General features: G+C 36.0%; 1 protein-coding gene across 1 annotated transcript in view; it reads left to right on the top strand.

Moving 5' to 3' along the window:
* Positions 1–14,087, top strand: part of LOC134744023 (regulatory-associated protein of mTOR) — a 47,075-nt gene extending 32,988 nt beyond the window's left edge. Inside the window, exons 23-30 of the mRNA XM_063677658.1 lie at positions 915–957; positions 1,582–1,610; positions 3,309–3,491; positions 7,962–8,154; positions 8,731–8,847; positions 9,758–9,892; positions 10,944–11,047; positions 12,765–14,087. Of these exons, the coding sequence (XP_063533728.1) occupies positions 915–957; positions 1,582–1,610; positions 3,309–3,491; positions 7,962–8,154; positions 8,731–8,847; positions 9,758–9,892; positions 10,944–11,040 (797 nt within the window). The 3' untranslated portion in view covers positions 11,041–11,047; positions 12,765–14,087. The remainder of the gene's footprint in view (positions 1–914; positions 958–1,581; positions 1,611–3,308; positions 3,492–7,961; positions 8,155–8,730; positions 8,848–9,757; positions 9,893–10,943; positions 11,048–12,764) is intronic.
* The last annotated feature ends 12,910 nt before the right edge of the window (positions 14,088–26,997 follow it).

Here is a 26,997-nt window from a genome sequence, read left to right as displayed (position 1 = left end):
CCGAATGACTCATTTCGCAACCAATTATTCGGATTTTTTCATTTTGCCAAATGATCAAGTTTATTTATTTATTTGTTTATTTAACCAACTTACATTTACAGCAGATTGTCAAACATGAAAGTTATAGGTCACAGTACAAAAATATAAAATCATTAATAACATATTTATTTATTATTTATTTTATTTTATTTATTTGGAAATAACATTTAGTTAAATTATTTGATAAACACATTACACATTTTTAGGCAAGTGGCAACTCAATACAATAATTCGTATTATTTCCCAACCTAACAGTCAGCAACTGTATGTTTGGACGACAAATTAAAAAAAGACACTTTTTAAAAATAGCATAATGACTTCGTAAGTCTAATAAAAAACATTTTAAGTTTATTTTCGTAATTTATCGTCCTTCGATGCAAAAAAAGCCGGTTCTGGCCGTTAGGTCGCGGTTCACCTAAAATAAACATGCTCCTCCTCGCTTCGCTCGTCGTCGCACCTAGTATGTTCACTGTGTTGAGTGACTAGACGTTATCGTATCAATCAATATTAAGCCAAGTTAATGGTTTCACAAAAGAAATTAATTTCAAATGCTGTTTGTTTTTAAAATAATCTATTTAACAATAATTCCGCCTAATAATAATAACTATGCCTTGTAACATTAAGTCCGCCTTTTGTACATTTGTATTTTCTTTTGTGCAATAAAAATTAAATAAATAAATAATTCTACCAAGTAAAAAGTTATCACAATGAAAATTTTCCGAATTGTGGTTGCCAAAGTAAATCATCTGCAAAAAGTTGGTTGACAAGTGAACTTCGGCGAAAACGCAGAACGTGCAAGTTTCCATTCCATTCCCATTTCATGGTATTGTGTGCGTGTGGTGTGGGGCCTGACTTGTGGTCGTGCGTGTGCGCAGGTCTGGCGCAGCTGGTGTCGGAGCAGTTCCTGTCCGCGGACGAGCGCGCCGCGCCGCCGCCGCAGGACCGTGAGTTCCTCCACATACCCATTACTAACCTTTCATACTATTCATACACCTGCTTCACCTAAACCACCTAACCTTGTGAATGAATGAATAGTATTTATTTCAGGACAGGTCATATTGTGAGATACAATTACAATTATAAATAACCAAGCCTCGGATTTTTCATCGCATGAAAGCAAACTATGGAGTCGATATTAGAACTAAAATTTAATACATTCATGCTCATACGCATTCATTTTCTCGTAATGTTTTTATCCCTTTATCAGGCTGACAGATCAAAAATGACAATAGAAAGTTAATTAAAATGATTTTTAGGATTCCGTACCCAAAGGGTAAAAACGGGACCCTATTACTAAGACTCCGCTGTCCGTCTATCTGTCACCAGGCTGTATCTCATGAACCGTGATAGCTAGACAGTTGAAATTTTCACAGATGATGTATTTCTGTTGCCGCTATAATAACAAATATTAAAAAGTACGGAACCCTCGGTGGGCGAGTCCGACTCGCACTTGGCTGGTTTTTTTGTAGTACGATGTGGGATGTGTTATCTGAGGATTCGTATGCCACTTCGGTGTGTGAGCTACGCTATGCACGTGTATAGCTCAACGGGGAGACGTGCTGATTCGCGGTGTGTGATAAACAAGGCTCAGAAAAACGCTCGCCGTCAGAATATGCGGGCGTTTCTCCAAGCCCTGCTTATCCATTTCCGACTCATAAATGGGCCTTAAGGCAGTTCCCTGAGCCAGAAGGCGAAAAATCTCCTTATATGATCATGTTTTTCTAAGAGACGTTGATATTCGTAGACGTGGAAATAATATATGTAGTTTTTGACTATATTATCTTTAACATCATAGCTTTCGATACACGAATTATGACACTTCGCTCGATACAATTAATTCCCAAAGTAACCTCTAACTCGGACTTTTAATCCAACTTTACTCGGTTATTTATTATGTGATACTATAAACAAAAAAATAAGAAAAAACAATCTTAACTTAAATAGTAATTTCATAGCTTTCGAATTACGATATTGTAGGGTAACTTTTTTAAAATAAATAAAAACCGACAAAATTCGATTAAAATTGACACTTGGCGCGCATGATCTTTCCCGTTCTTTCTTGCGAAATGTGACAGAGACAGCGGCAAACCGATGGAACGGCCTTAAATAGGGTATTTGACTGTATTTAAAATAAATTATTTTACACCATGCATGAAATAAAGAACCAGAAGATTAATATAGAAACGTAGACAGCAGTTATTTTTAGACACAATTTCTATTTTAAAACCCGTATAAAACTATAAAGAGTAGTTAATTTGATTGTGACGTCACATGCTAGTGTTTCAGAATATAAATTCCATAGTAGCAAAATTGTTTTGACAGTTCGAAAAAAGAAACTGATTTTACTAGTAGTCAAAATACCCTATTATGGTTATGTTTTAAAAATGACGAGCATTTTACTGAGCTTGGTGACAAGGTATGTTTAGGTAAAGCAAAAGCAATTAAAAGCAATCCGCTGCTTTTTGTTTCATTTACTCATTTGCTTGGGTAATTCATTTCTTCATAATTATTTTCATTACTCTTACACGACGCCCACGATAGAATCGTTTTTCTTGGAAATGACAATGAACATATTCGGTAGAAATAATTCAAGTGTTATTATAGCTATTATTTTGATCATTATTCATCTACACAGGGTTATTTTAAGACGATAAAAGAGGACTGCTATTCTTATTTATTTGTTTTTATTGAATTTACTTAGTTTAAATGATTTTATTATTCCTATTTACGGTTCAATGCGGAATATAAATTTGGCTGCTTTCAAATGAATAGTATACCAAAGTAAAAGTAAAAATTATTCCACTAATAGTACATTGTGATACAAGTGTGCTAAGGTGGTCATTACACACGAGACGATATATAAGAAAGCCGATGTGTGTAATGACCAATGCACACGCGTTTCATACGACGTTTTTAAACACACTTGCGAAGAAAAAAAAGAAACTTTTATATTAAATATTAATCAAAGTTATACTGCCGGCCGCCCCTCGCCCGGGGCGGGGTGAGGCGGGCGATCGGGCGCGCCGGTGCCCGCCAGTCCGACCAATTAAAGAAGGCTCTTGTTTCCATGCATATTATTAGCAATCAGTTACCTTCTTAACTCAGTCCGATAATATAATGAAAACGCACGAGCGTTATAAAATACAGAAAAAGCACGCGTGTTTAATATCTAGGATTATGAGTCGAAAATCGGTGAAATAAAAACGTTGTTCTGAACAAGTGTGTTAAAAAAAAATACCGTAACTAACGTGAATGTGTATATTTGGCAGACCCCCTGGGTGCGGGCGGGGTGGGGGTGGGGGTGGGTGGCGTGTCCTCGTACAGCCCGCCGCCGCCGCCGGTGCTGCTGCGCTGGTGCGCGCGGCGGCGCTCGCTGGCGCTGGCCGGGCTGGCGGGCTCCATCCGGCTGTGGGACGCCAGCGCCGAGCTGCTGGAGGCCGATGTTAATACAGGTACCGCGACCGGCTCGCTCACACTCTTCAATGTGTTCACTAGTGTTACAGTAACACCACACTCACATGAATGGGGTTGGCCGGTCGAAGTATTTAGCAGATGGTGAATAGAATAGAATAGAATTTCTTTATTTGCCAGAATACGTGTATAAGATGACAACAGAAAAGGTTTACATGTATCAGTATTCAGTCGAGGACACGACATGCAAATAATTGACAATTTAATAATTTTAAGGTGGTTCGACTAGGTTACCCAAAGCTTAAACCCCGCTAGATGGCGTCACTTTTGCAAATTTTAAGGTTTTATTTTTTTGTGGAATAGTGTTGGTATCTGTATACTTAAAAGTATGTTTAGCGCACTCTTTACATAAATATTGAACTATTATAATAAACATTGAATACTTCATTAGTGCAAAAAACACTTTTAAAGTCGACAGAGTGTTTCTGTCATGCTATTTCCTACTATTACTCACACATGCGAACAGTGTTTCCGTGATGCTTGTAGTAGACAATTTCATGCAGTGTAAGTATGCTGCAATGGCGTTGCGGTATGTTCGTGGAAATACGTGCAAGAGGATTCGGGTTCGAGACTGGTACGTCAGGAGTACTTTTTTTTGTCCTTTTTGTGTTATCTTATGTTTCTTATACCTTTTATTCTTCGAATTCTTGTCCGATTCCGATATAACCGAAATATATTTCAGTGATATCGGAAACGGCTCTAACGATTTCGATGAAATTTGCTGTAAGGGGTTCGATCTAGCTAGGTCTTATCTCTGGGAAAACGAGCATTTTTGAGTTTTTACTTATGTTTTCTTTTTCTCCCAGATATTCAGTATTATTAATAAATTAGTTTATAACGTTTTATAAAAATATGTGACGTTTTGAACTAAAAGGTAGCACATTGTCGGTTGTCGATTAGGTTGATTTCATTTTGAAGCTTTATGGAAATATGACAACAATAAGTAGGTACCCGTTTGGTTGAAAACGCCACATATATTGAAAACCTGACTTTCACAAATCTCACCTTTTTGGGTTCTTCCAACTCAGAAAGGATGGAGAATACTGACGATTCTTAGTAGCACTAGCCCAAGGAAGTCCAGGTTTGTAAGTGTCAGGTATCAGTTTTTTTTAAAGCGCTAAATATAGTTCTACAAGTAAAGCAATCCCTTACTGCCCAGCCTCTATAGTATTTTTCAAACTAGAAGGGTACGATGATAGATTTCATCTCCATACAATTTATAACCTATTAATGCCAAATGTTGCAAAATTATATTGAATTGAGATCTATCATCGTACCCTTGCAGTTTGAAATAGTTATTTACGATACAAGTGCGGAAAAGAGAAAATTCGAAACGAGTGGCGACAGATTAAAACACGACCGCAGAGAGTGTTTTAAATCGACACGAGTTGCGAATAACCTATTCGCACGTGTATTACAACGTTTTACAGTACATATGGCCCTTTAAACTTTCGACATATGCATGAAAAGTGCTCTTTACGCACTAGGGCGAGAAAGTTGCACCATATGTACTGTAAAATACTTTTTAGTACATATGGTGCTACATATACGTTACCGCCCTAGTGCGGTAATTAGTACAATACGTGCATATGTCGAAAATGTAAAGGGCCATAATTATGTACTGTAAAACGTTGTACAATACACGTGCGAAAAGGTAATTCGCAACTCGTGTCGATTAAAACACTTCCTTCGGTCGTGTTTCAATTTATCGCCACTCGTTGCCAATTTCCTACTTTTCGCACTTGTATCGTAATGTACTAATAATAAAGTAGTAATTGTAAAATAAAATTAAAACTTTTTTTATATATTTTTTTTTTTGATTCAAGTAGGTACAGTGAGTAACAACATTGCATGGCCTTCTAATTATGACTATTATAGAAAACGGGATATTTATCATGTTTATTTATATTATTTATTTCTCGATATTTTGGCCGGTCTTGCAAGACCAGTCGTTGTGGAGATCCCTGGAGAGGCCTATGTCCAGCAGTGGATGTCTTGTTGGTGTAGATGGATTCACACAACAAATGAAATAACATTTTTTCATATTTGTTATCCGTAGTTGTCCCTGTACCTGAAAGAAAAATAATATCATGATAGCACAAAATCTCTAATGTTATAGGAAGAAAGATGATGCAACAATATGGATTCTAATAAAGTTATCATTTACTTACCTAGTAATAATTGTGTTTTTCATTCATAGACAAAATTCCATAATTGTCATCCCCAGGAAATGTTTTATTTTACTTTATTGCAGTGAGGATGTCCTGATTTTTTCTGGCTAATGAAGGAAAACATTTTATTTCCAAGAATGCCTCTTCATTTTGCACAATACCTAAAAAAAACCTAGAGTTAGTGACACATTGACTATTCGGCAACCAAAACAGTAATAATTACATTATATAGGTATTGTTCACTGCTTATATTACGGAAGAAGTGAGAATTATTTTCTAAAAAGATCGGCACGAGAAAATTACAATATACAATGAAGGAATGAAACTGTACCTACCTTACGAAACTTCACCATCATGAATTCCGCTTCAATTGAGTCTGAATTTTTCTGGATTTTCGCGGACCAGAACACCGATGATTTTTGTAACTTGATTTAGACGTTGCTATCATTTTCAGTTTATACAAACAAATTGATGTCACAATAAACATGACCCTATGTGTCAGTGTCAACACTGTCAAATAAAAATGCACTAAACATGACGGCACTGCAAATCCTGCCAGGTCGGCCAGGCAACGTCGCCAACGTCATAGAGTGGCAACGCCGCACGCAACGTATTTGTACACGACATTTGTGACACACACATACGTAAAATTGATGAAAAAATTACGTTGATTTATGTATGATTTCTGTATGAAACAAAGTTTTTCTATTAATTTAGCGCAAACGAATATTCGAAAGTAGATAAATGAGCAAATATTTGTGTACTAATAGTGTGTAGTGCCTTAATTAAAGCAGATTGAATTTTGTATGAAAATCGAACCACCTTAACATAAAATAAAGTACAATATAGAAAATATTACGACAGAAATGAAAACAGTGGGTAATTTTTCCTGTTAAAAAACTAATAATAAGTTGGTAACAATTTGAATATTAAATAATAAAATGTCCATGAATAAATAAAACTAATATCGATAAGTTAAAATTTTTATTTAAAAAGTCAAATTACAAAATGGATGTCGTGTATAATTTATTTAAAAGTCATTGGGAAAATAATTTAATAATAAGATGTCAAAATATATACATAATTTATGCAACTTAAATTATCATTCTAACTGCTTTAAATAATTATTGTGCTCTAAAAATTCCCTCACACTATAAAAGCAATTTTCAGACAGCCATTTTGTAATCTTATTGCTAAATTGGTTACTATCCAGCATACCTTGCCCTGTGAATCCCTAGAATTATGTCAATTTTTTTTTAATGCCCTGGATGCCAGCCCAGATCTCATAGAAAAAGAGGCAAGCTATGAGGGCGCCATCTCTGCAAACCGTTGACAGTTGCCAACCCCATTATACTTGCACATGCTCTATACCACAACTGTTGTCATGTCGCTGACATTAATATCATGGGATATTAACCGGGATATATACCGTGATTACCTTTTGTATCTTTTGTTGTTTTGGGAGCTCAAAACCAATACAAAAGGTCCAATAATCACGGTCTATATCCCAGTCAATATAAGTCTAGTGAAACTGACCGTCATTCAAAACTGTTATTACGATCATGATCTTTGATCAAGAATTTTGGTGGGTTGAACCGAGCCGCCTGTCATCGTTAAAGTGTTTGTTAAATCCAACTCTTTCTGATACGACCCGAGACAGTCTTTCTAATTTCTTCTGGGTCTCCAACTTGCTTCAACTTTCCCTTCTACAATGGTCTCTATAAAATCGTAATGTCGTAAAAGTTGTCCCAAAATCTTTTCTCTAGAATCTAGATAATAGAAATTCTGAATGATTTTCAAAAGGCAATTTGTTTATTACCGAATGTTCTAGATTCGGTAAAAACAAATTGTCTTTTGGACTTTTTCCTTCTAGCTAGTCGATAGACTGCTGGTCTGCGGTATGGATACTTACCGAGGCCCGCCCATTAGATTAAATCTATTTATGATGAGTCGAAAAATGTTCGTTCACAGTTTACGGACGTCATTGGGGCATATTTGTGACGTTTTCAACCAAAAGGTACCAAATTGTCGCTTGTCGATAAGGTTGATTTCTAATTGAAGCTATATGGAAATAGCGCCTTACTGACAAGCGACAATAAGTACCCTTTTGGTTGAAAATCGCACATTTAATCGTTGCCATTGATATAAGGAAGTCTCTGTTGTACGGAATAGGGTTATGTTTTCAAAATGACGGGCGTTTTTCCGAGCCTTGATCCTTACCATCCGCCGCTTTACAGTACATTACCCTAATTCCTGTTCCAACAACAATGTATATTCCAGAATGCGAAAGCGCAGTGACCTCCCTGTGGCGCGGCGCCCCCGACAGCTGGTCCATCGTCGCGGGCTTCGCCGACGGCTCCGTGCGCGCCTGGGACTCCCGCGCCGCCGGGGCCGCCGTCACCCTGCAGCACCACCGCGCCCCCGTGCTCTGCGCCGTGCCCAGGACCAACACCCACAAGCTGATCGCCGGCTGGTCAGTAGATAGCAACATTTGTAGGTGAAACATGAAAAAACGCCCGCCATTTTGAACCTGCTCATTATTGGACCGATTGCATTCAAAGGCAACTGGAAAATATAGAACACTATGGCATCATCGAGTCTGTGATATGCGCTGTTTTAATAACAAAACTTCCGTGAGACACAGATATATTAAACATATTAATAACGGGTCACTCACGTATTTTAAGTCGAAAAACGCTCGACATGTTTCACTCCGTACCGAGGAGCGTCATAGTAGCAGGTCTGTCATAGGAGTGAAACATGTCGAGCATTTTTCGGCTTAAAATACGTGAGTGACCCGTTATTAATATGTTTGATATGCGCTGTGTTGAAATAACACAACATTAAATAAGCACAATTACGCCAGCTGATTAGTAAAAACATGTTCAAGGAAATGGTGGTCGTTTTAAAGTGTTCCATCACCTGGATCAATTGTAGGGTAATTCGAATCAGAAAATGATGACTATGATGAGTGATTTGTGATGTATGCGTGTCTGTACTTGTGATTAAATGTATGTAAATTTTAATTGCATTGTAATTTCTCTGTCAGTATGAACGGCGAGATCCGCATCTACGACACGAGAAAGATGGAAGCTATAGAGACAGTCCGCGCGCCCGGCCCGCTCGCCGCCGTCGACGTGCATCCCTTGCTGGACCTCATCGCGTGGTAATACTTACTTATCATTCAATCAATCAATCACAATGTTTATTTCAGCCAAAAATACTCATAGAACATAAGAATGTCTCACTTCAATCACGTACTCTGAAAAGCTCTCTAACTATATTATATCACAATTATATTTAAAGAAAATTAAAAACGAGTCACTCACGTATTATTAAGTCCATAGAGTAACTTATACCAGAGCGGTACTGTCATAGTAAATTTTGTGACCCCAGTAAATTCACTGCCATCTGTCGACACACTTTAAAACTAAAAATGAAGATTTATAAAAATACGATAGAATGTATTTAAATATAGATAAATGATTTTTTTATTTGCATTAATTATTTTTATGATTTTGACCCATGTTCTTTCACTGATATGCGTTAAAATTGTTAAATAACAAACGAAACCGTCAACGCCATCTATACGACTGTAGACAAAACTAGTAGCGCCCTCTGAACGAGAATCAAATTTTCTTGATTTTCGAGGCACGTTTTTTCCTTAGACTGTATCCATCTATTACGGAGTTATATCTATCTTTGTTAAGTCGAATAGCTCGACATGTTTCGATCCAATTTACATGACATGTCCATTAACATGTCAAGCTGTTCGAGTTAATAATACGTGAGTGACCCGTTTTAAAATAATTTTAATATGTTTGAGTCTCACGGGAGTTTTATAGTTATATCACAATTTGTATAAAATACTATTGAATCCTTCGCACTTGTGCATAAAAAACAATATTAAACGCCTGAAATCCCCTCCTAATAAACAACCGTGAAATTGTACATTTATTTTTGACTCATTTCGCTGATGCGATATCGAGTTAAATCCCAGGCCAATATGACGATTGCTTTTCACGTAGCTAATGAACATAGCCATCAATATTTCTCACGTACTGATATTGTTACAGCGGCTCTGTGAACCAGTCAATTAGTTTATACGACTTGAGTGGTAACGCGCTCAACACCATCAAATCACACGAGGGATTTATGGGAATGGGCACACGAATCGGGCCTGTGTGCTGCCTCGCCTTCCATCCTTTAAGGTTAGTGTAGACCATAGTCCTGTTCCTGTGACAACTCAGCACCATCACATCACACGAGGGCTTCATAGGGATGGGCACTCGCATAGGGCCTGTGTGATGTCTCGCCTTCCCCTTATGGTTAGTAATATCCACGCCACGCAACTAACCCGCCTGATTTACGCGACAAGGAAAGGTATCAGTTATTACTAACAGCGAAACTTTGTCTGATTATAATATTTATAATTCATACAGTAAGGTAAACGAATTGTCATTTAACTGTGTGGGCGATGGTACGAGTAACTTGGCCTTCTGTTACTTGAACCGTATACAAAATGTGAGTAATTAATGCATCACTACTACTACTATACTCTGATTTGTAATTAGATTCCAAAAAACGAATCTCACTCAGATCCTTTTTCTTTCGTAATAATGGAAAATATGTAAAGAAGTAAACTCAAATTTCTTTTTTGCATACTCTAGCATTTAAAATAAATATAGATGTATCCTTTTAGCTTTGTTTAGTTTCTTAAAACATACGGAAAAGGGAAAATGGGAGGTTAGTTTTATGGAATCTAATTACAAATCAGAGTATATAATGTACTAGTTACCGCCGCGCTTTTGATGTATCTACATGGGACGTGGGCTAACGACATAAGGGTGAAAATAATCTTTCACCTGGTAAATGCTCTCTTGATTGTTCAAAAACGAATAATAAAGTAGTATTTTATCCACATGTAATCAAAGTAATCACATGTAATCATGTTATCAAAGTAATCGAATGGAAATTTTGTGTTGTTTCCTTTTGTTCGCTAGTACAATTGATTTTTAAATAAATGATGAATTTAAATGGTAAATATTTAATAACGTTCGTTTGTATTTGATTTCGTTTAATATTTTACAGTAAGTATTTTTCTCGTGTTGGTGTGACGGAAAATTTCAATTTTTGAATATTTCGCTTACTCGGGTATAAATACTTATTAGCACAAGAGGTTAAATAACAATTTTGCCCCCCTGTAAAACAAATAACTATTTTAAAGTGTATATTGAACATGTTAGTGTTTATGTTGGGCAGATGCGCGCTGGGCGTGGGCTCGAAGGACTCCATGGTGTCCGTGTACGTGGGCGCCGCCGCCGGCGCAGGCGCAGGCGCCGCCAACGAGCGCCGGTGACACAAAGGTATATATTACATCAGATAACATTGTAACTATAAAACTCTGAGACTCCAACATATTAAATTAATTTAAAACGGGTCACTCACGTATTATTAAGTCGAATAGCTCGACATGTTTCGATCCAATTTACGAGGATCCTCTTCACGGAGCAACGACACGTCCTCACTGGTAGATAGGGGATACTGCAATGTTCTGCCACCAGAGTGCACCACAAGCCTTTTTAGTAAACCATAGAGTATCTTTTACACACTGTACCTTAAACAGGTTTTTGACAAGTTTTCAGAGATAATAAAATATGACATTGATGCATCAAGGCGGTTTGTTTACAGAAGACCTACCGGGAAACGCGAATCTAAAACTTCGCTATCGGCCTCTTTATCGCTCGAATGTGCAAGAGTGACAGAGATGTTAGATAACGAAATTTCGATTTTCTTGTTTCGCGATAGACCCTCAGATTGTGGTAGTGGCGCCACCACGCAGAGTTTCGCGTAATATTCCCTCTTTGTTTTCACAAATGACATGACAACATGACATGAAATGATGTGTCATTGATGTCAATGAGGTTTGTTTACTGAATATACAAGTGGCGCCCCCTGCACAGAGCTTTGCGTAATATTCCCTATTAGCTAATCGTTTGTCTTAAGCTGTCATTTTGACGTATGACAAGAAACTTATAAAACATAAATTAACTAATTGTGCCATTCTCAATCAAAAGGGTACTTATTGTCGGTTGTCAATAAGGCGCTATTTCCATAAAGCTTTAATTTGAAATCAACCTTATCGATGATCGACAATTTGGTACCTTTTGGTTGAAAACGTCACTATTAGGGGGTTATAATTAGTGATGTACCGACTAGTGATTTGGCCGACTAGCCGACTGGCCGACTAATCGGCGCTCAGGTGGCCGATTAGTCGGCCGACTAGTCGGCTAGTCGGCCGAATCCGTAATCATTACTTTCTCTATAAAGTTTACATAGGGATTTTCACTGCAATAACTTTGTCTTATTATGTAACACTAAACTCTCGCGTTTTGTACACATATTTAATGATATTAACGGGTCTACCGCGATAAAAATTCACTATTTTCTAGCTGGTCCAACACAGCAAAAACCATTTGTGTCGCGATATTTATCAAATTACTAATTGAAAGATGTTTCCTGCCGATGTAAAGACTTAACGACTGGTCGTGTGGCATAACAAATGAACTATTTATTACCATCCCCAGTGACCATAGGCTGTAGAAGCATTGTGCTCCGCCATTACTCATACCAGTAATAATTCCTCTGCGGCTTGAGTGATATAGAATTTCCTTATGAGACCCGCGTTTTGTAAGGTTGGTAGGTTCTACCTAGCAGCTTAATTAAAGACACCTCAAGTAATAGAAATAAAATTACCTAAAATTCATATTACCTACTTTTGTAAATGCAACCAAATACAAAATATGATACGGTCTGCGACGACATTGCGATAATAATAATTGTGTACGTACAAAACATTTCGTACGCAACCCAAATAGATATTTATCATTTGATATTCGCTGTTTATATCGTTTATGTCCTGTTTTTTCTGTAATTAAGAATAGGCCGACTAATCGGCCATTTTGGCCGACTAGTCGCCGACTAATCGCCGACTACAAATGTAGCCGATTAGTCGGCTTTCCCGACTAGTCGGCGACTAGTCGGTACATCCCTAGTTATAATTTAACAATATTTGTATTACAGGAAGGCGCGCCACATGGGACGCTATTCAACGCTAGAATAACCACTGGTCGACTCGTGACGTGGCCCTCGTGGCCGAACTGACGTGTTGACTGCTGATATTTATATGTAATATATACACCTACATGTAATGTAGGTGCGCGTTCATTTGATTTAGGTATTTACCTAATAATATGTCTTAGACAGACTTCCGAACCGCGGCGATAAACTGAAAGTTTTCGCCGGTGAGTGTTTCGTTTTAGAAAAAGTCGTTGATTATCGATTAATATTTGCATCCATTTTATTTATACAGTAAAGAGTCTGTGCGGAACTTAGAGGATATAACCAAACGGAGTAGCCATCGAAAATCGGCCAATGGTCATACACAATGTATGGACTGGCCTGGGCTGGACTGGGTGACATGGCTATTTTTACGTTACGTATACATTTGACGTTTGCCTCCCCCGCCAGAGTTGGGCGTTATCTAGATAATTATTCCAAATAAAATCATTTCAAATAGATTTATTCGAAGATAAATTCAATCACAAATAGTGCGTTGACAACTTTTTTATTCAGATAAATTATCTAGATGAAGATAACTGGCCTCGTTTGTTATTGAAGTAAGCTTATAATGATAAATTTATAGAATGTCACGTCGGGTCAAACCGTCACACTGACACTGTACTACTGACATTCATCTTTTATTTAAAATCCCAACTAATTTATCTAGATAAAAATGAAACTGATCTAGATAAATTCAAAATAACAAATGACGGATTATTTAGTTATTTCAAATAAAAGATGATTTAGTTATCTTCCCGGTTATTCGTAAATAGATAAATTTTGCCCAACTCTGTCCCCCACAAAGATCGGCAGACTTTTGTACAGAAAATTACAGACAAGGCGTCTCCGTTTGGCTATATCCTCTAAGGTGCGGAATGATAAGAGCCATATAATGTATATGTTCCATAACTCTTCTCATTCCTCACTCTAAAGTAAGGACGCTAACCACGAAAAATTTCGTACATCGACCCGCCTGTTTCTATCTCTATCGCGCGGTTCTATTTTTTAGAATAATAATGTCCTAAAATTGTCATCGCACTCATGTTGTATACGATACGAAACGACGACGAAAGATAGAGGAGAATGGAAGAGAAAAACATGTTGTGCCGACCCCACATAACGTGGGATAAGGGCAGGAAGAAGAGAAGAATGTCCTAAAATTGTCATACATTTTACGTACTTTCCATTTCGTTACCGCCGTACAAAGTGTTTGTAAAATGGTAAAGAAATGGAAAAATAAAACTTGGGACGCTTTTTTTCTCCTAGTAGGATCGAATCGTGATTCTCAGTAGGAAAAACATTAAATTTACCTACCTTAGAAATAAAAGTAGAGTGCATCTTAATAACGGGTCACTCACGTATTTTAAGTCGAAAAACACTCGATATGTTTCACTCCGTACCGATGACACTCCTCGGTACAGAGTGAAACATGTCGAGCGTTTTTTGACTTAAAATACGTGAGTGACCCGTTATTAATATATTTAATATGTCGAGTGTATCTCTTTAGAAAAAAATGCCCAGTCAAGCCCCTGTGCCAGCGGAAAAGTGGTATAATTATGCGCGTGCGCTAGAGATAGGAAATATGCGGGCCAATGTACGAGATTGTTCGTGATTTAAGTCCATACTTTATCTTATCTACATTAGTTTGTTGAGAACACAGTTGATCGCGTGAAGCGTTGTCGCCGCCGGTCGGACAGCTGTCTTAACTGGGGCGACGTTCCACAACTTTAGATAGGTACTTACTAAAACATCAAACATTTGTGCCATTCTCAACCAAAAGGGTACTTATTGTCGGTTGTCAATAAGGCGCTTTTTCCATATAGCTTCAATTTGAAATCAACCTTATCGACAAGCGACAATGGTTTGGTTAACACCAACCTTTTGGTTGAAAACGTTACATTTATTCAGCAAATAGGCCACAGGGGCACTTTTACATGTCAATTCTTACAAGCAATAAAATTAACCAAAAATTACAAAAAACCAATTACAAATATCGAATCCATGAAATATTACTTTGTTAGAGATGTATCCGGTCTAAATTTCGAATTACACAAAAAAAACTAATAAAAAATATACAAACAACAGACAAGTACTAAAAAATTTTAGTACTAAAAATGTCAGGAAATTTCTTCTCAATCCTTCATATAGCAAGGATTGTTCTCGTTATTTTTTGCTACTTCTCAACTCGATATGAGGCCTCGTGAATGTGATGTTATTACAAGCTTTTATTTAACTTGCAATGTATGTAACCGTTTTATTGGTGCAATCTTGCAAGTTAAAGCCCCACTTCTCGGTTTCCGATGAAGTTGAAAATTTGCTTACATGTGTAAGTTGGTGACAATGCAATATTATAGTACCATTGAGCTGATCTGATGATGGAGACAGGAGGTGGGCATAGGAACTCTGTAATAAAACAATACAGCCACGCAAACACGTGTTGAGTGTTACCAGGTTTTCATCCAAAAAGTATTACCCGACCTCGACAGATGGCGCCAACCTCTATCGACCCGACTGTCTTAGAATACCTAACATTACTTTGCAACACCGCTGCTAGATGTCGCTAGGAGTATCGAAACGAAGTAGATTCCTATATAAACCAAAACCTCAGTTACGATTTTCAACAGTAACAAGTTTGGATTTGTTACAATTGTCTCGATGAGTACTAGTTCCCTGTTGAAAGAAAAATACAGTCAGCGATAAAAGCTTGTATCATAAATTAAATCATGACAATTAAATTGTTTTATATATTGACTTTATTCTGTATGTTTAAATGAAAAATCAAACGTATAAAAAACACGTGATAAAACATCTACGGCCAAGTACAGTACCGGCCAATAATATATCACCTCCATGTTTTTACGGTATAACTTTTTTTATATATTTGTGAGTGACTTCCACCTCACTGCTTTAGGTAGTCTAGTAGTATTCCTTCGTACGGGCGATGAGAAAAATTGTTCTCATGTAATGGTTTTTTCATAGCGGTTTTTTTTTCTAATGTATTGTTAACTTCATTTTTTTGCTAGAGGTTTTTTAGTGATATGCTGAGTATCCGATTGTAATTCACAGTATTTCATTGCAATATTCATCATATTTTTTTATTTTTATTTTATTTTATTTATTTGGAGATCCAACAGCTGTGACATTAACATAAAAATTATAGTTGATACAGGAAGCCAATTATAGGAACTCACAGGTAGTAAATACTTGTATAAAATTACTAGTAAATTAATGAATCTACAAACTAACCTATATTGTTTACTCTATACAGGCTCATAGAAAAACACTCAAAGGTGATATATTATTGGCCGGTACTGTATGTTGATGAATATTTTATTCACAAGATAAACGACAAAATGTTACGAGCAAAGTTGTGGAAATAGCCCTAGTAATTACGAATATCTGGTGCTACGTCATACATGATAACCGCACTGCGCTAACAGGAGTCAGAATACGTAGCTTATGGACACGGGACAAATAATGCAGTAGGTAAATAAAGATTGGCACTATACATTCTGCTTTTGTACCTGTATATACATACAGTAGCGGAAAATAAAAGTATCAAATTATTTCTGATACATTTGCATAATTTTTTTGGTAATTTCTTGAAAACTGCTCTAGCGATTTCGATGAAATTTACAATATAGGGGCATATGAAAAGGACAATTCCATCAAACGTAGGTTACATTTTTAAAATAATTAGTTAGCCCGAGTTTTCACGGTAGCCCGGTGGGTATTAAATTGTAAAGTAATGAATCGATTTCATTTTCAAACCTAAGGCTATGTTCTTCGGACAGTGACGAAAGTGACGGGAAAGAGGGGAGGCCTTTGCCCAGCAGTGGGACACACTAACAGGCCAATAAAAAAAAGGCTAACGAGGGTGGATAATCGACCCATTTAGGTTTTATTGTTGGTGAGCGCTTTTGAGTGTTTTCAAATAGAAATTCAATATTTATAACATACATTAAATGGTGTGTGTGAAGTCCCCAATCCACATTGTGCTAACGTGGCCGCCTATGTTGCTACATACGTGCAGTGGGACGGAAGTATATATATATATATATATATATGATCGTGATGATGATACAATCATTGTTTACATGATATGAAGCCTAATTTCACGAATTTTCGAGAAAACAGGAATATGATAGATTCTTTGCCGCTACTATGTATGTCTGTGCAGTAAAGTTCAAAATAAATGACTTGACTTCCGTGAGACACAGACATATTAAATATATTAATAACGGGTCACTCACGTGTTTTAAGTCGAAAACGCTCGACATGTTTCACTCCGTACCGAGGAGCGTCATCAGGAGCTTGCGTCGACGGTGACGGACCGGCGCAGACGCTCCTCCTCTCACGCTCCTCGGTACGGAGTGAAACGTGTCGAGCGTTTTCGACTTAAAACACGTGAGTGACCCGTTATTAATATATTTAATATAAATGACTTGATTAATATATGAATTTAATACTGTCAGAAATTTAAAGGCATCATAGAGAAGCGATGAAAAATATTCATAAACTTGAAATCAAAATAATGCTACGTATTCTGATCACTGACAATGTAGGTACAGATGTAGTGCATAATTGTTTTCCATCGTATTTTCTCGGAAACGTTCGTATTCGTCATGCTACTTCAGTCAACCTCAGTACTTTTTGTACCGAGACTGACTGAAATAGCAATAGCCAGACACGTTCGTACGTTTCCGTGAAAAATACGATGGAAAATAATTATGCACTACAACATGCTTTATGTGCACTTGTGCAGTCGCATGCAATTATCTTGCACTAAGAAGCGCGCAAAAATATATGGGCATTTTCAATTAAAAAGTGTACCATTTACTTTTTATGGAAAAACCATCAACTTTTGGGTTATTTAGACTCAGAATCACGAGTACTATTAAATTAAATTAAATATATTTTTATTTTAGACCCATAAGTCCATATATGGTTAGTTATATTAACTTAAAAGCTATATTAGTTACATACACTAAATATTTTTAACTATTGAATGAGACAAAGAAAAAAAGTGTCTCCAGTTTTTCATACAAATTTTGGGTGTCAGATTAGTAAACGGTCAATATAAAATGTATGTGAAAATGCGTTACAAAACTGACATTTTTTGGGACATATTTTTTTTTTCTTTTTAAATTGATAGTCCTCTAAGAACAAATTAAATTATTTTCTATGAAAATATTTTAATTTGTGGTTTTTCAAGTAGACACACTACTATTTAAACTATAAACTGAAATAAATGTCATATACGAAGGAAAAAATGACCAAAGCCTCCAGTGTCCAGAGCTGGAATCGAACCAGCGTACCCCGTTTACCGGACAGGTGCCTGAACCGCTCGGCTATCCGGCCACAGTGGCATGGGTCGAAATTTCCAAGTATATGACAATTCCCGAAGGCTTGTGGCGCCCCCTGGCCATCTCTAAGGTAGAACAGTATGGTTCGACCTTCTAACTGAATCAACTCAGGACACTGGAGGCTTTGGTCATTTTTTCCTTCGTATATGACATTTATTTCGGTTTAAATTGATAGTCCTTGTGATTCTGAGTAGAAACACAATAGTTATTTGTTATACAAGGGTGCAAAGTTGTATTTTACCCGCGAGTGTGGAACTGAAACACGAGCAAGCGAAAGGATTCTATAGTTGAACCACGAGCGAAGCGAGTGGTTCTAAAATAGAATCCTGAGCGTACGAGTGTTTCAACACACGAGAAGTAAAATACATTTGCACCCGTGTGTAACACAAAACTTTTCCCCTCACTATAGCGAGGAAAGTGCAACATCCACAGGCGTTAGATCATCTTCATCACTGGAATCACTAATTTTTTTACGATATTATAACAGAAAACACTAGAAATTCTGATTTTTACGTGAGTCGGTGAGAAGAACAGTAAAAATTTTGTTGACAATGTTGACATTTCTGTTCTGACGTATGAAATGTCAACGATGCGTTTTGAAATTGCATCGACTCAACTTGTACGTTCAGAATTATATTTAACATCATTATAAAAAATCTAACGTTTCTTATGGAATTTTATGGTTTATGACTTAAAATTATTAAATAAAGCTAAATTTGGTATTTTTATTAGATTCTCAAACCATTTATTTAATGATAATTAATATCGAACGAACCATTATTATGAGCGTTTTACGTTTTGTTATCTGTCAAGCTACTTAAACACGCTCCATCCAAGGTCAAATTACTTTCCCCACTAGTGGATAAAATGCGTTTTTCCCCGCTTGTTTTAAAGGTTAAAAGACGGCTTTCCGAGCTAGTGAGGGGAAAAATATATTATAGTACTATGTACAGAAGATTCACTCTCTAACAAAACTCTACTACGCGCAAGGCGGCGCAAGCGCGTGCAGGCGTCCGTTCCGTAGCGGTGCGCGGCAATTACTATGACAAAACCCCAAAATTGGGGCGGCCGCAGGTACTTGTAGCGACGCGACGAAATCGCAGTGAGACACGCCTGGTAGAAATAACCCAAAAGTTGATGGATTTTCGAAAAAAGTAAATGGTACACTTTTGAGTGAAAATGCCCATATATATGTAAGTAACACAATCTTATTTGTAGAGCCGTAATAAATATTATTGCGCTTTGTGGCCAGTGCATTTTATTGCAAGTGACTGAACGCTTTAGATAGTCAAGCTAGCATTTACCGATATCGCCGTGTTGGTGTATTCCCATTTGTCCCCGCCGGGTACATATGGGAGCAGGTGTTTTCATGTAAATCATTCCCATTTGTCCCCGCGTCATGTATGCCGGCGGTCGAGTGGGGCGGGGATAAATGAAAATACACCGCCGTGATGCTTTGTCCGTCACACACGGATTTACTTAGAAAGTGACTACTTTGTTTTTTATGCGCTAATGCTAAAAAGTAGAAATCTTACTTTAAATAGTGTAAACAGTTAGCTAAAACAATTTTTATTTATTTTATATAACAAGATACAAATCGGCACTAAATTGGTTATCAAAATATTAATTTCACAGTTTGATCACGCAAACGCTATGTAATGTAACTAGACTTAAAAATCCAGTCTTGTTTTTTTTACTGCCCTACCTACAGTAGGTTAGTAGGGTAAGCAGTAAAATATTTACGCAATTTAGTCATTTCTCAATCGTCGACTTAGGCTAGGCCTTCACGGGCACCGACAGTGTTCACTGCTCAAGGGTGCTACTTCCTCTACACGCATTTTGATCGACTCACTGACATATTAGACCTGTACCAATAACTTCTGAGGTTATAAGAATATTAATGTTGCTTATTTTTTATATATAGTTTCCAGACCATATACTAAACCTAAAAATAATATTTTGTGTCATCCTAGGTATTTGCTTAGGTAGAAATTTAGGTATTTCTTTTTTTAATCAGCATTCTGTAAAAAAAATATTCGAGACGAAATACTTTGTTTCCCTGTAAAGGCAAAGTGGCTTCCGACGTACACACGCATTTTGTGTCATTTTCATCCACGGGTATAATGGCATTTAATAAATACCTAATATTGATCCTAAAACGCCTAAAAAAATATTAGAGTCGGTAAGTGAAGTGTTGTACTTTACAGAACATTGTTATATGTTATTCAAACAAATCTGTGTCAAATTCATCCACCGCTTTTATTTAAAAAAAATTTTTTTCTAATTAACACCCTGTATCTGCCACAAAAAAAAATTCATGTTATTAAGTTTACGTCTACAATATTATAATACCACATTGAGACATCATTCATAATTTGGGTCATTTTGATCCACGGTTTTTTTACTATCTGGCAAAATAAAACTCAATTGAGCAAGAAGGGCGTGCGCGGGGAAGGGTACCTACGCGGGTGGGGTGCTTATTATACTTGCCGCAATATCAGCTGGCGACTGAGATCTTAATACTATCTCCTTTACCCTTGTTAAGACCAACCAAGAGATGGCATTATGAGCTGTCTCGCCACTTAGTTTTGCGATACAGTGTATTTATTTCATTCGGAGGCATAATTACATTGTCTTATCAATCTTACCGTAGTAGGTATATAAATATAATTAAAAATAAACTATAGGCTGCACTCCTCATACTGACCAACATTTGTGACGTTCCTAATCAAAAGGTACCACTTTCTCTGACAGGTTATTTGTATAAAGATATAATCAAATTTCGTCTTTATGGTAAACGACAAAGTGGTACCTACCTTTTGATTGAGAATGTCACAACAGCGACTTAAAAATTACTTTTGTTTCGATTTTTAGTAGACTTTTTAAGTTTATTTTAAGACGCAATTTATTGTGATTTTTGTTATGTTTAAGCGTGGCAAGCAACATTAATTACATTGATGATGATGTTCATTAAATACAATATTTTTTCATACTATACTGAACTGTCACCCTATACATGAGAATGAACAGCGCCCTCTTGACAATGATCATATATTACTGGTTAGGCTTTAATATGTGTCATAATTTAGTAAAGTCCCCTTTGTGGATTCTAAGTTTCCGAGTTACAGCAGTTTAGTGAAAGCGTTTTTTTTTTAAATATAAATTAAGGGTTGAATAAAGAGGAAAGAAAATTTGATTATTTTTGCGCTACGACGCACGGTTTAGGAAATACAGCCCTATAAAGTTTTTTTTATTGTTTTTTTCTTTTTTACATTGTGTTTTTTGTACATTACTTTGGGGTTTCATAAAGGGGAACGAAAATTTAATTATTTTTGCGCTACGACGCATGGTTTAGGAGATCAAGCCCTATAAAAAAAAAACTCTTTTTTTTGCGTTTCTTTTTGTATAAATTAATGGTTACATAAAGGGGACCGAAAAGTTGATTATTTTTGCGCTACGACGCACGGTTTAGGAGATACAGTCCTATATAGATTTTTTTCTTTTTCTTTTTTACGTTTCTAAATCTTAATTAAGGGCTTCTTAAGGGGAACGAAAATTTGATTATTTTTCGCTACCATGCACGGTTTAGGAGATACATCCCTAAAGTTTTTTTTGTTGTTTTTTTTTCTTTTTTTTGTCATTGCGTTTTTTGTTATTACTTTGGGGTTTCATAAAAGGGAACGAAAATTTTATTATTTTTGCGCTACGACGCACGGTTTAGGAGATACAGCCCTAAAATGATTTTTTTCTCTTTTTCTTTTTTGCGTTTTTAAATCTTAATTAGGGGCTTCTTAAAGGGGAACGGATATTGATTATTTTTGCGCTGCGATGCACGGTTTAGGAGATACAGCCCTATAAAGTTTTTTTGTTATTATTTTTTTCTTTCTTTTTCTTGTGTTTTTGTATATTATTTAGGGGCTTCATAAAGGGGAACGAAAATTTTATTATTTTTGCGCTACGACGCATGGTTTAGGAGATACAGCCCTATAAAGATTTTTTTTTTAAATTTTGCGTTTTTTTAAATATAAATTATGGGTTGCATAAAGGGGAACGAAAATGTTATTGTTTTTGCGGTACCACGCACGGTTTAGGAGATACAGCTCTATAAAGTTTTTTTTCCTGGTTTTTTTTTGTTTTTTTTTTAAAGTATTAATTACGGGTTTCTGAAAGGGGTTTTTAAAATTATTTTTGCGCTACGACGCATGGTTTAAGAGATACAGCCCTAAAAAGATTTTTTTATTGTTTTTTTTTTCTTTTTTCTTTTTTACATTGTGTTTTTTGTATATTAATTTGGGGTTTCATAAAGGGGAACGAAAATTTTATTATTTTTGCGGTACCACGCACGGTTTAGGAGATACAGCTCTATAAAGTTTTTTTTCCTGGTTTTTTTTTTGTTTTTTTTTCTAAAGTATTAATTACGGGTTTCTTAAAGGGGTTTTTTAAATTATTTTTGCGGTACGACGCATGGTTTAAGAGATACAGCCCTATAAAGATTTTTTTATTTTTTTTTTCTTTTTTTCTTTTTTACATTGTGTTTTTTGTATATTACTTTGCGGTTTCATAAAGGGGAACGAAAATTTTATTATTTTTGCGGTACCACGCACGGTTTAGGAGATACAGCTCTATAAAGTTTTTTTTCCTGGTTTTTTTTTGTTTTTTTTTTAAAGTATTAATTACGGGTTTCTTAAAGGGGTTTTTTTAAATTATTTTTGCGCTACGACGCATGGTTTAAGAGATACAGCCCTATAATGTTTTTTTTTTAATTTTGCGTTTATTTTTAAATATAAATTATGGGTTGCATAAAGGGGAAAGAAAATTTTATTATTTTTGCGCTACGACGCATGGTTTAGGAGATACAGCCCTATAAAGATTTTTTTTTAAAATTTTGCGTTTTTTTTAAATATAAATTATGGGTTGCATAAAGGGGAACGAAAATTTTATTGTTTTTGCGGTACCACGCACGGTTTAGGAGATACAGCTCTATAAAGTTTTTTTTCCTGGTTTTTTTTTTTAAGTATTAATTACGGGTTTCTTAAAGGGGTTTTTTTAAATTATTTTTGCGCTACGACGCATGGTTTAAGAGATACAGCCCTATAATGATTTTTTTTTTTAAATTTTGCGTTTTTTTTTGAAATATAAATTATGGGTTGCATAAAGGGGAACGAAAATTTTATTATTTTTGCGCCACCACGTACGGTTTAGGAGATATTATATCTATATATATATATAGCTATAATAGCTCTATAAAGTTTTTTTTCCTGGTTTTTTTTAAAGTTTTAATTAAGGGTTTCTTAAAGGGGAACGAAAATTTGATTATTTTTGTGCTACGATGCACGGTTTAGGAGATGCAGCCCTATAAAGATTTTTTTTGTTGTTTTTTTTTTCATTGTGTTTTTTGTATATTATTTTGGGGTTCCGTAAAGGGGAACGAAAATTTTGTTCTTTTTGCGCTACCACGCACGGTTTAGGAGATATAGCTCTATAAAGATTTTTTCCTGTTTTTTTTGTTTTTTTAAGTATTAATTAAGGGATCCTTAAAGGGGAACGAAAAATTGATTATTTTTGCGCTACGATGCACGATTTAGGATATGCAGCCCTATAAAGATTTTTTTTTTGTTTTTTTTTTCATTGTGTTTTTTTGTATATTACTTTGGGGTTCCGTAAAGGGGAACGAAAATTTTATTATTTTTGCGCTACGACGCACGGTTTAGGAGATACAGCCCTAAAATGATTTTTTTTTCCACTTTTTCTTTTTTGCGTTTTTCAATCTTAATTAGGGGTTTCTTAAAGGGATTTTTTTAAATTATTTTTGCGCTACGATGCACGGTGTAGGAGATACAGCCCTATAAAGTTTTTTTGTTATTTTTTTTCTTTTTTTTCATTGTGTGTTTAGTATATTACTTTGGGGCTTCATAAAGGGGAACGAAATTTTTATTATTTTTGCGCCACCACGCACGGTTTAGGAGATATTATATCTATATATATAGCTATAATAGCTCTATAAAGCTTTTTTCCTGGTTTTTTTAAAAGTTTTAATTAAGGATTTCTTAAGGGGAACGAAAATTTGATTATTTTTGTGCTACGATGCACGGTTTAGGAGATGCAGCCCTATAAAGATTTTTTCCTCTTTTTTTTCTTTTTTGCGTTTTTAAATCTTAATTAGGGGCTTCTTAAAGGGGAGCGAAAATTTGATTATTTTTGCGCTACGATGCACGATATAGGAGATACAGCTAATACAGCCCTATAAAGATTTTGTTTCTTTTTTTTTCATGGTATTTTTCATGTATTACTTTTGGGTTACATAAAGGGGAACGAAAATTTTATTATTTTTGCGCTACGACGCATGGTTTAGGAGATACAGTCCTATATATTTTTTTACAATGCATGTGCTCGAAAAGTGCGTTTCCTACGGAGCCATATCGTGCGGAAAGTACTGCTTTTCCGCACTAGTGCTTTTTGTTTTCAATTTTTTTTTACAGTACATATGGTGCTACTTTCTCGCACTAGTGCGGAAAAGAGCACTTACCGTGCATATGTCGAAAGTTTAAAGGGCCATATGTACTGTAAAACGTACGATACACGTGCGAATAGGTAATTCGCAACTCGTGTCGATTTAAAACACTCCTTTTAATAATTAAACTTATTTGCCATGACATGTTTTTTTATTTACTCGCACAATGCATAGTTAAACATTGTATGATACACGTGCGTAAAGATGATTTCCGCACTTGTTGCATAAATAGCAATTTTTTTTATCAAAGAATGAAAGAAAGTCACGGTATTAATAACCAAATTTTACTTTAGTGGTACCTTTTCCCTATCACTGTCACAAATGTATGTGGCGTTCACGTAAACGCGATATTTTTAAGATTTCCCTGCGCAATGTTGCCAGCTCGCTCGCAAATCAAACATGTACTTACAGTTCTTTTGCATAATGGTGACATTGTACAATATCTATGAGTTTTAAATAGGTAAAAGATAATTCGACGCATTCTTTGCTTGCTTGTTGCTTGTTGTTGTGTTGTTTGCGTAACTTCTTTGAATAAGTTGCGTTAATTTGGCGCACAGGCGAAGTAAACATGCGTTGCGTACGGCAAGGTCACGCCGCGGCCCCACCCTGCACGGCCTCCGTTGCCCATTCAGACCGCCCGCTAGCTTCGTTTGAACGCAAATAATATTTTTGTAATATTTGTTTATGCAGTGGATGCAAGTGACACAAATTCATACATCTTATTTATCCCGCATTTCAAATTAATAAGATGTAAACTCTAATATCTTTAATATTCTTTTGTAACGGTGACAGCCTGTTACAACAAAATAATCAAATATCTTATGAAGCTATGCCTTAATAAGACACAAAATCATTTAATGGACCTATTTAAACGATTAAATTCGACCTAAGTAATTTTTTTTAACTCTAATTTTTTTTTGTGTCATTTAGAATATTATGACATAGTATCAGATTGCAGTGGACGTAATTGACACAAACTATGTTTTCACACTAAAAACACTATCCTAAATGCAACACAGTTACATGTTTTCTCTCGAATATTTTTTTCTCCAAGATAATTCAAAATAAAAAATAATTACCACAAAATAACAAATTACTAGAAAAGCAAATTATATATATGACACAAAACAAAATGTCAGATTTACATCTTAACAAAGTATTCATAAGCGAAAACAGAATTGACTTTAATATTTTTATAACCTAGGGGTCAAAATATAGCCAGCGGTACAGGTCTATATGTACCACAGCATGTGTCGATCCGCATGAAAAGGGTCTTTAAGGCGATGACCACTTGACATCGTTAAAGAAAGTCTAAGCAACAGTCGTCCTAAGGCCTCTTTTAGAGTGGAATGATACAATATTAACAATAAAATACAGACAGCTAAACTAATATACGTGTGAAACAGATGGCAATAAGTGAATTCATATGAATCATTCCCATCTGTCCCCAACTCATATCTGGGCGGGGACAAATGGGAATAAACCAACAAAATGAATTTGACAATCTAAGAATAAAGGCTTCAATGTCAGTGCTATCTTTTAAAACTGACAACACAAATGTTTGATTCAGAAAAAGCACACCTATTAGTTTAGTTGTCTTTTATAATATGAGGTCAACTGGGGCAAGTATGCCCATACAAACAACTGTGCCTTTATTAGGTGCAACTGAAAAGAACATAAGAGGCCGTAGAGCTGCAGTGGCATTCTCTTATCATACTAGAAAAAGTGTAAAGTATACGCTAAGCAGTGGCGTAACTAAGGGGGGGGGGGGCAAAATGGGCAAAAGGCAGCAGCAGGGACACTTGTCAGTCGTCAGGGGGCGCAAATTTGGTGACTGCCCCGGGCGCCATATCCTCTAGCTACGCCCCTGACGTTAAGCACGAATAATTTTCGCACAGTCAAGTGTAAAAATATGGGTGCATACACCCATTTATTTAGCTTACTCAAAAATATGTCTCATAGTTCCTAATTCGCTAACATAAGAGCTATGGGACATATTTTTGAGTATGATGAGTGCACCCATATTTTTACACTTGACTGTGGGTACATTTACCCGCCATTTTCTATCTATATCGCACGCGCATAGTTAATCGTATATTGGTTTCCCGTTCGCTCGGAGAGAGATAGGAACAGGCGGGTCAATGTACTTAATTGTTCGTGGTTAGCGTCCTTGCTTTAGTCGTGCGTTTGTACCTATAATAGGCGCACTTGCCCCAACTGACTTAAACTAATGTAAGTTTTGTATAAAACCAAGCAAGTTCTGTATCAAATGAATTTTGTGATTAGTGATTTACAAAAAGTTCCTAACACTTAATAA

Source organism: Cydia strobilella, chromosome 9, assembly GCF_947568885.1.
Source record: "Cydia strobilella chromosome 9, ilCydStro3.1, whole genome shotgun sequence".
NCBI lineage: Eukaryota > Metazoa > Arthropoda > Insecta > Lepidoptera > Tortricidae > Cydia > Cydia strobilella.
This window is presented reverse-complemented; position numbering and strand designations above follow the sequence as displayed.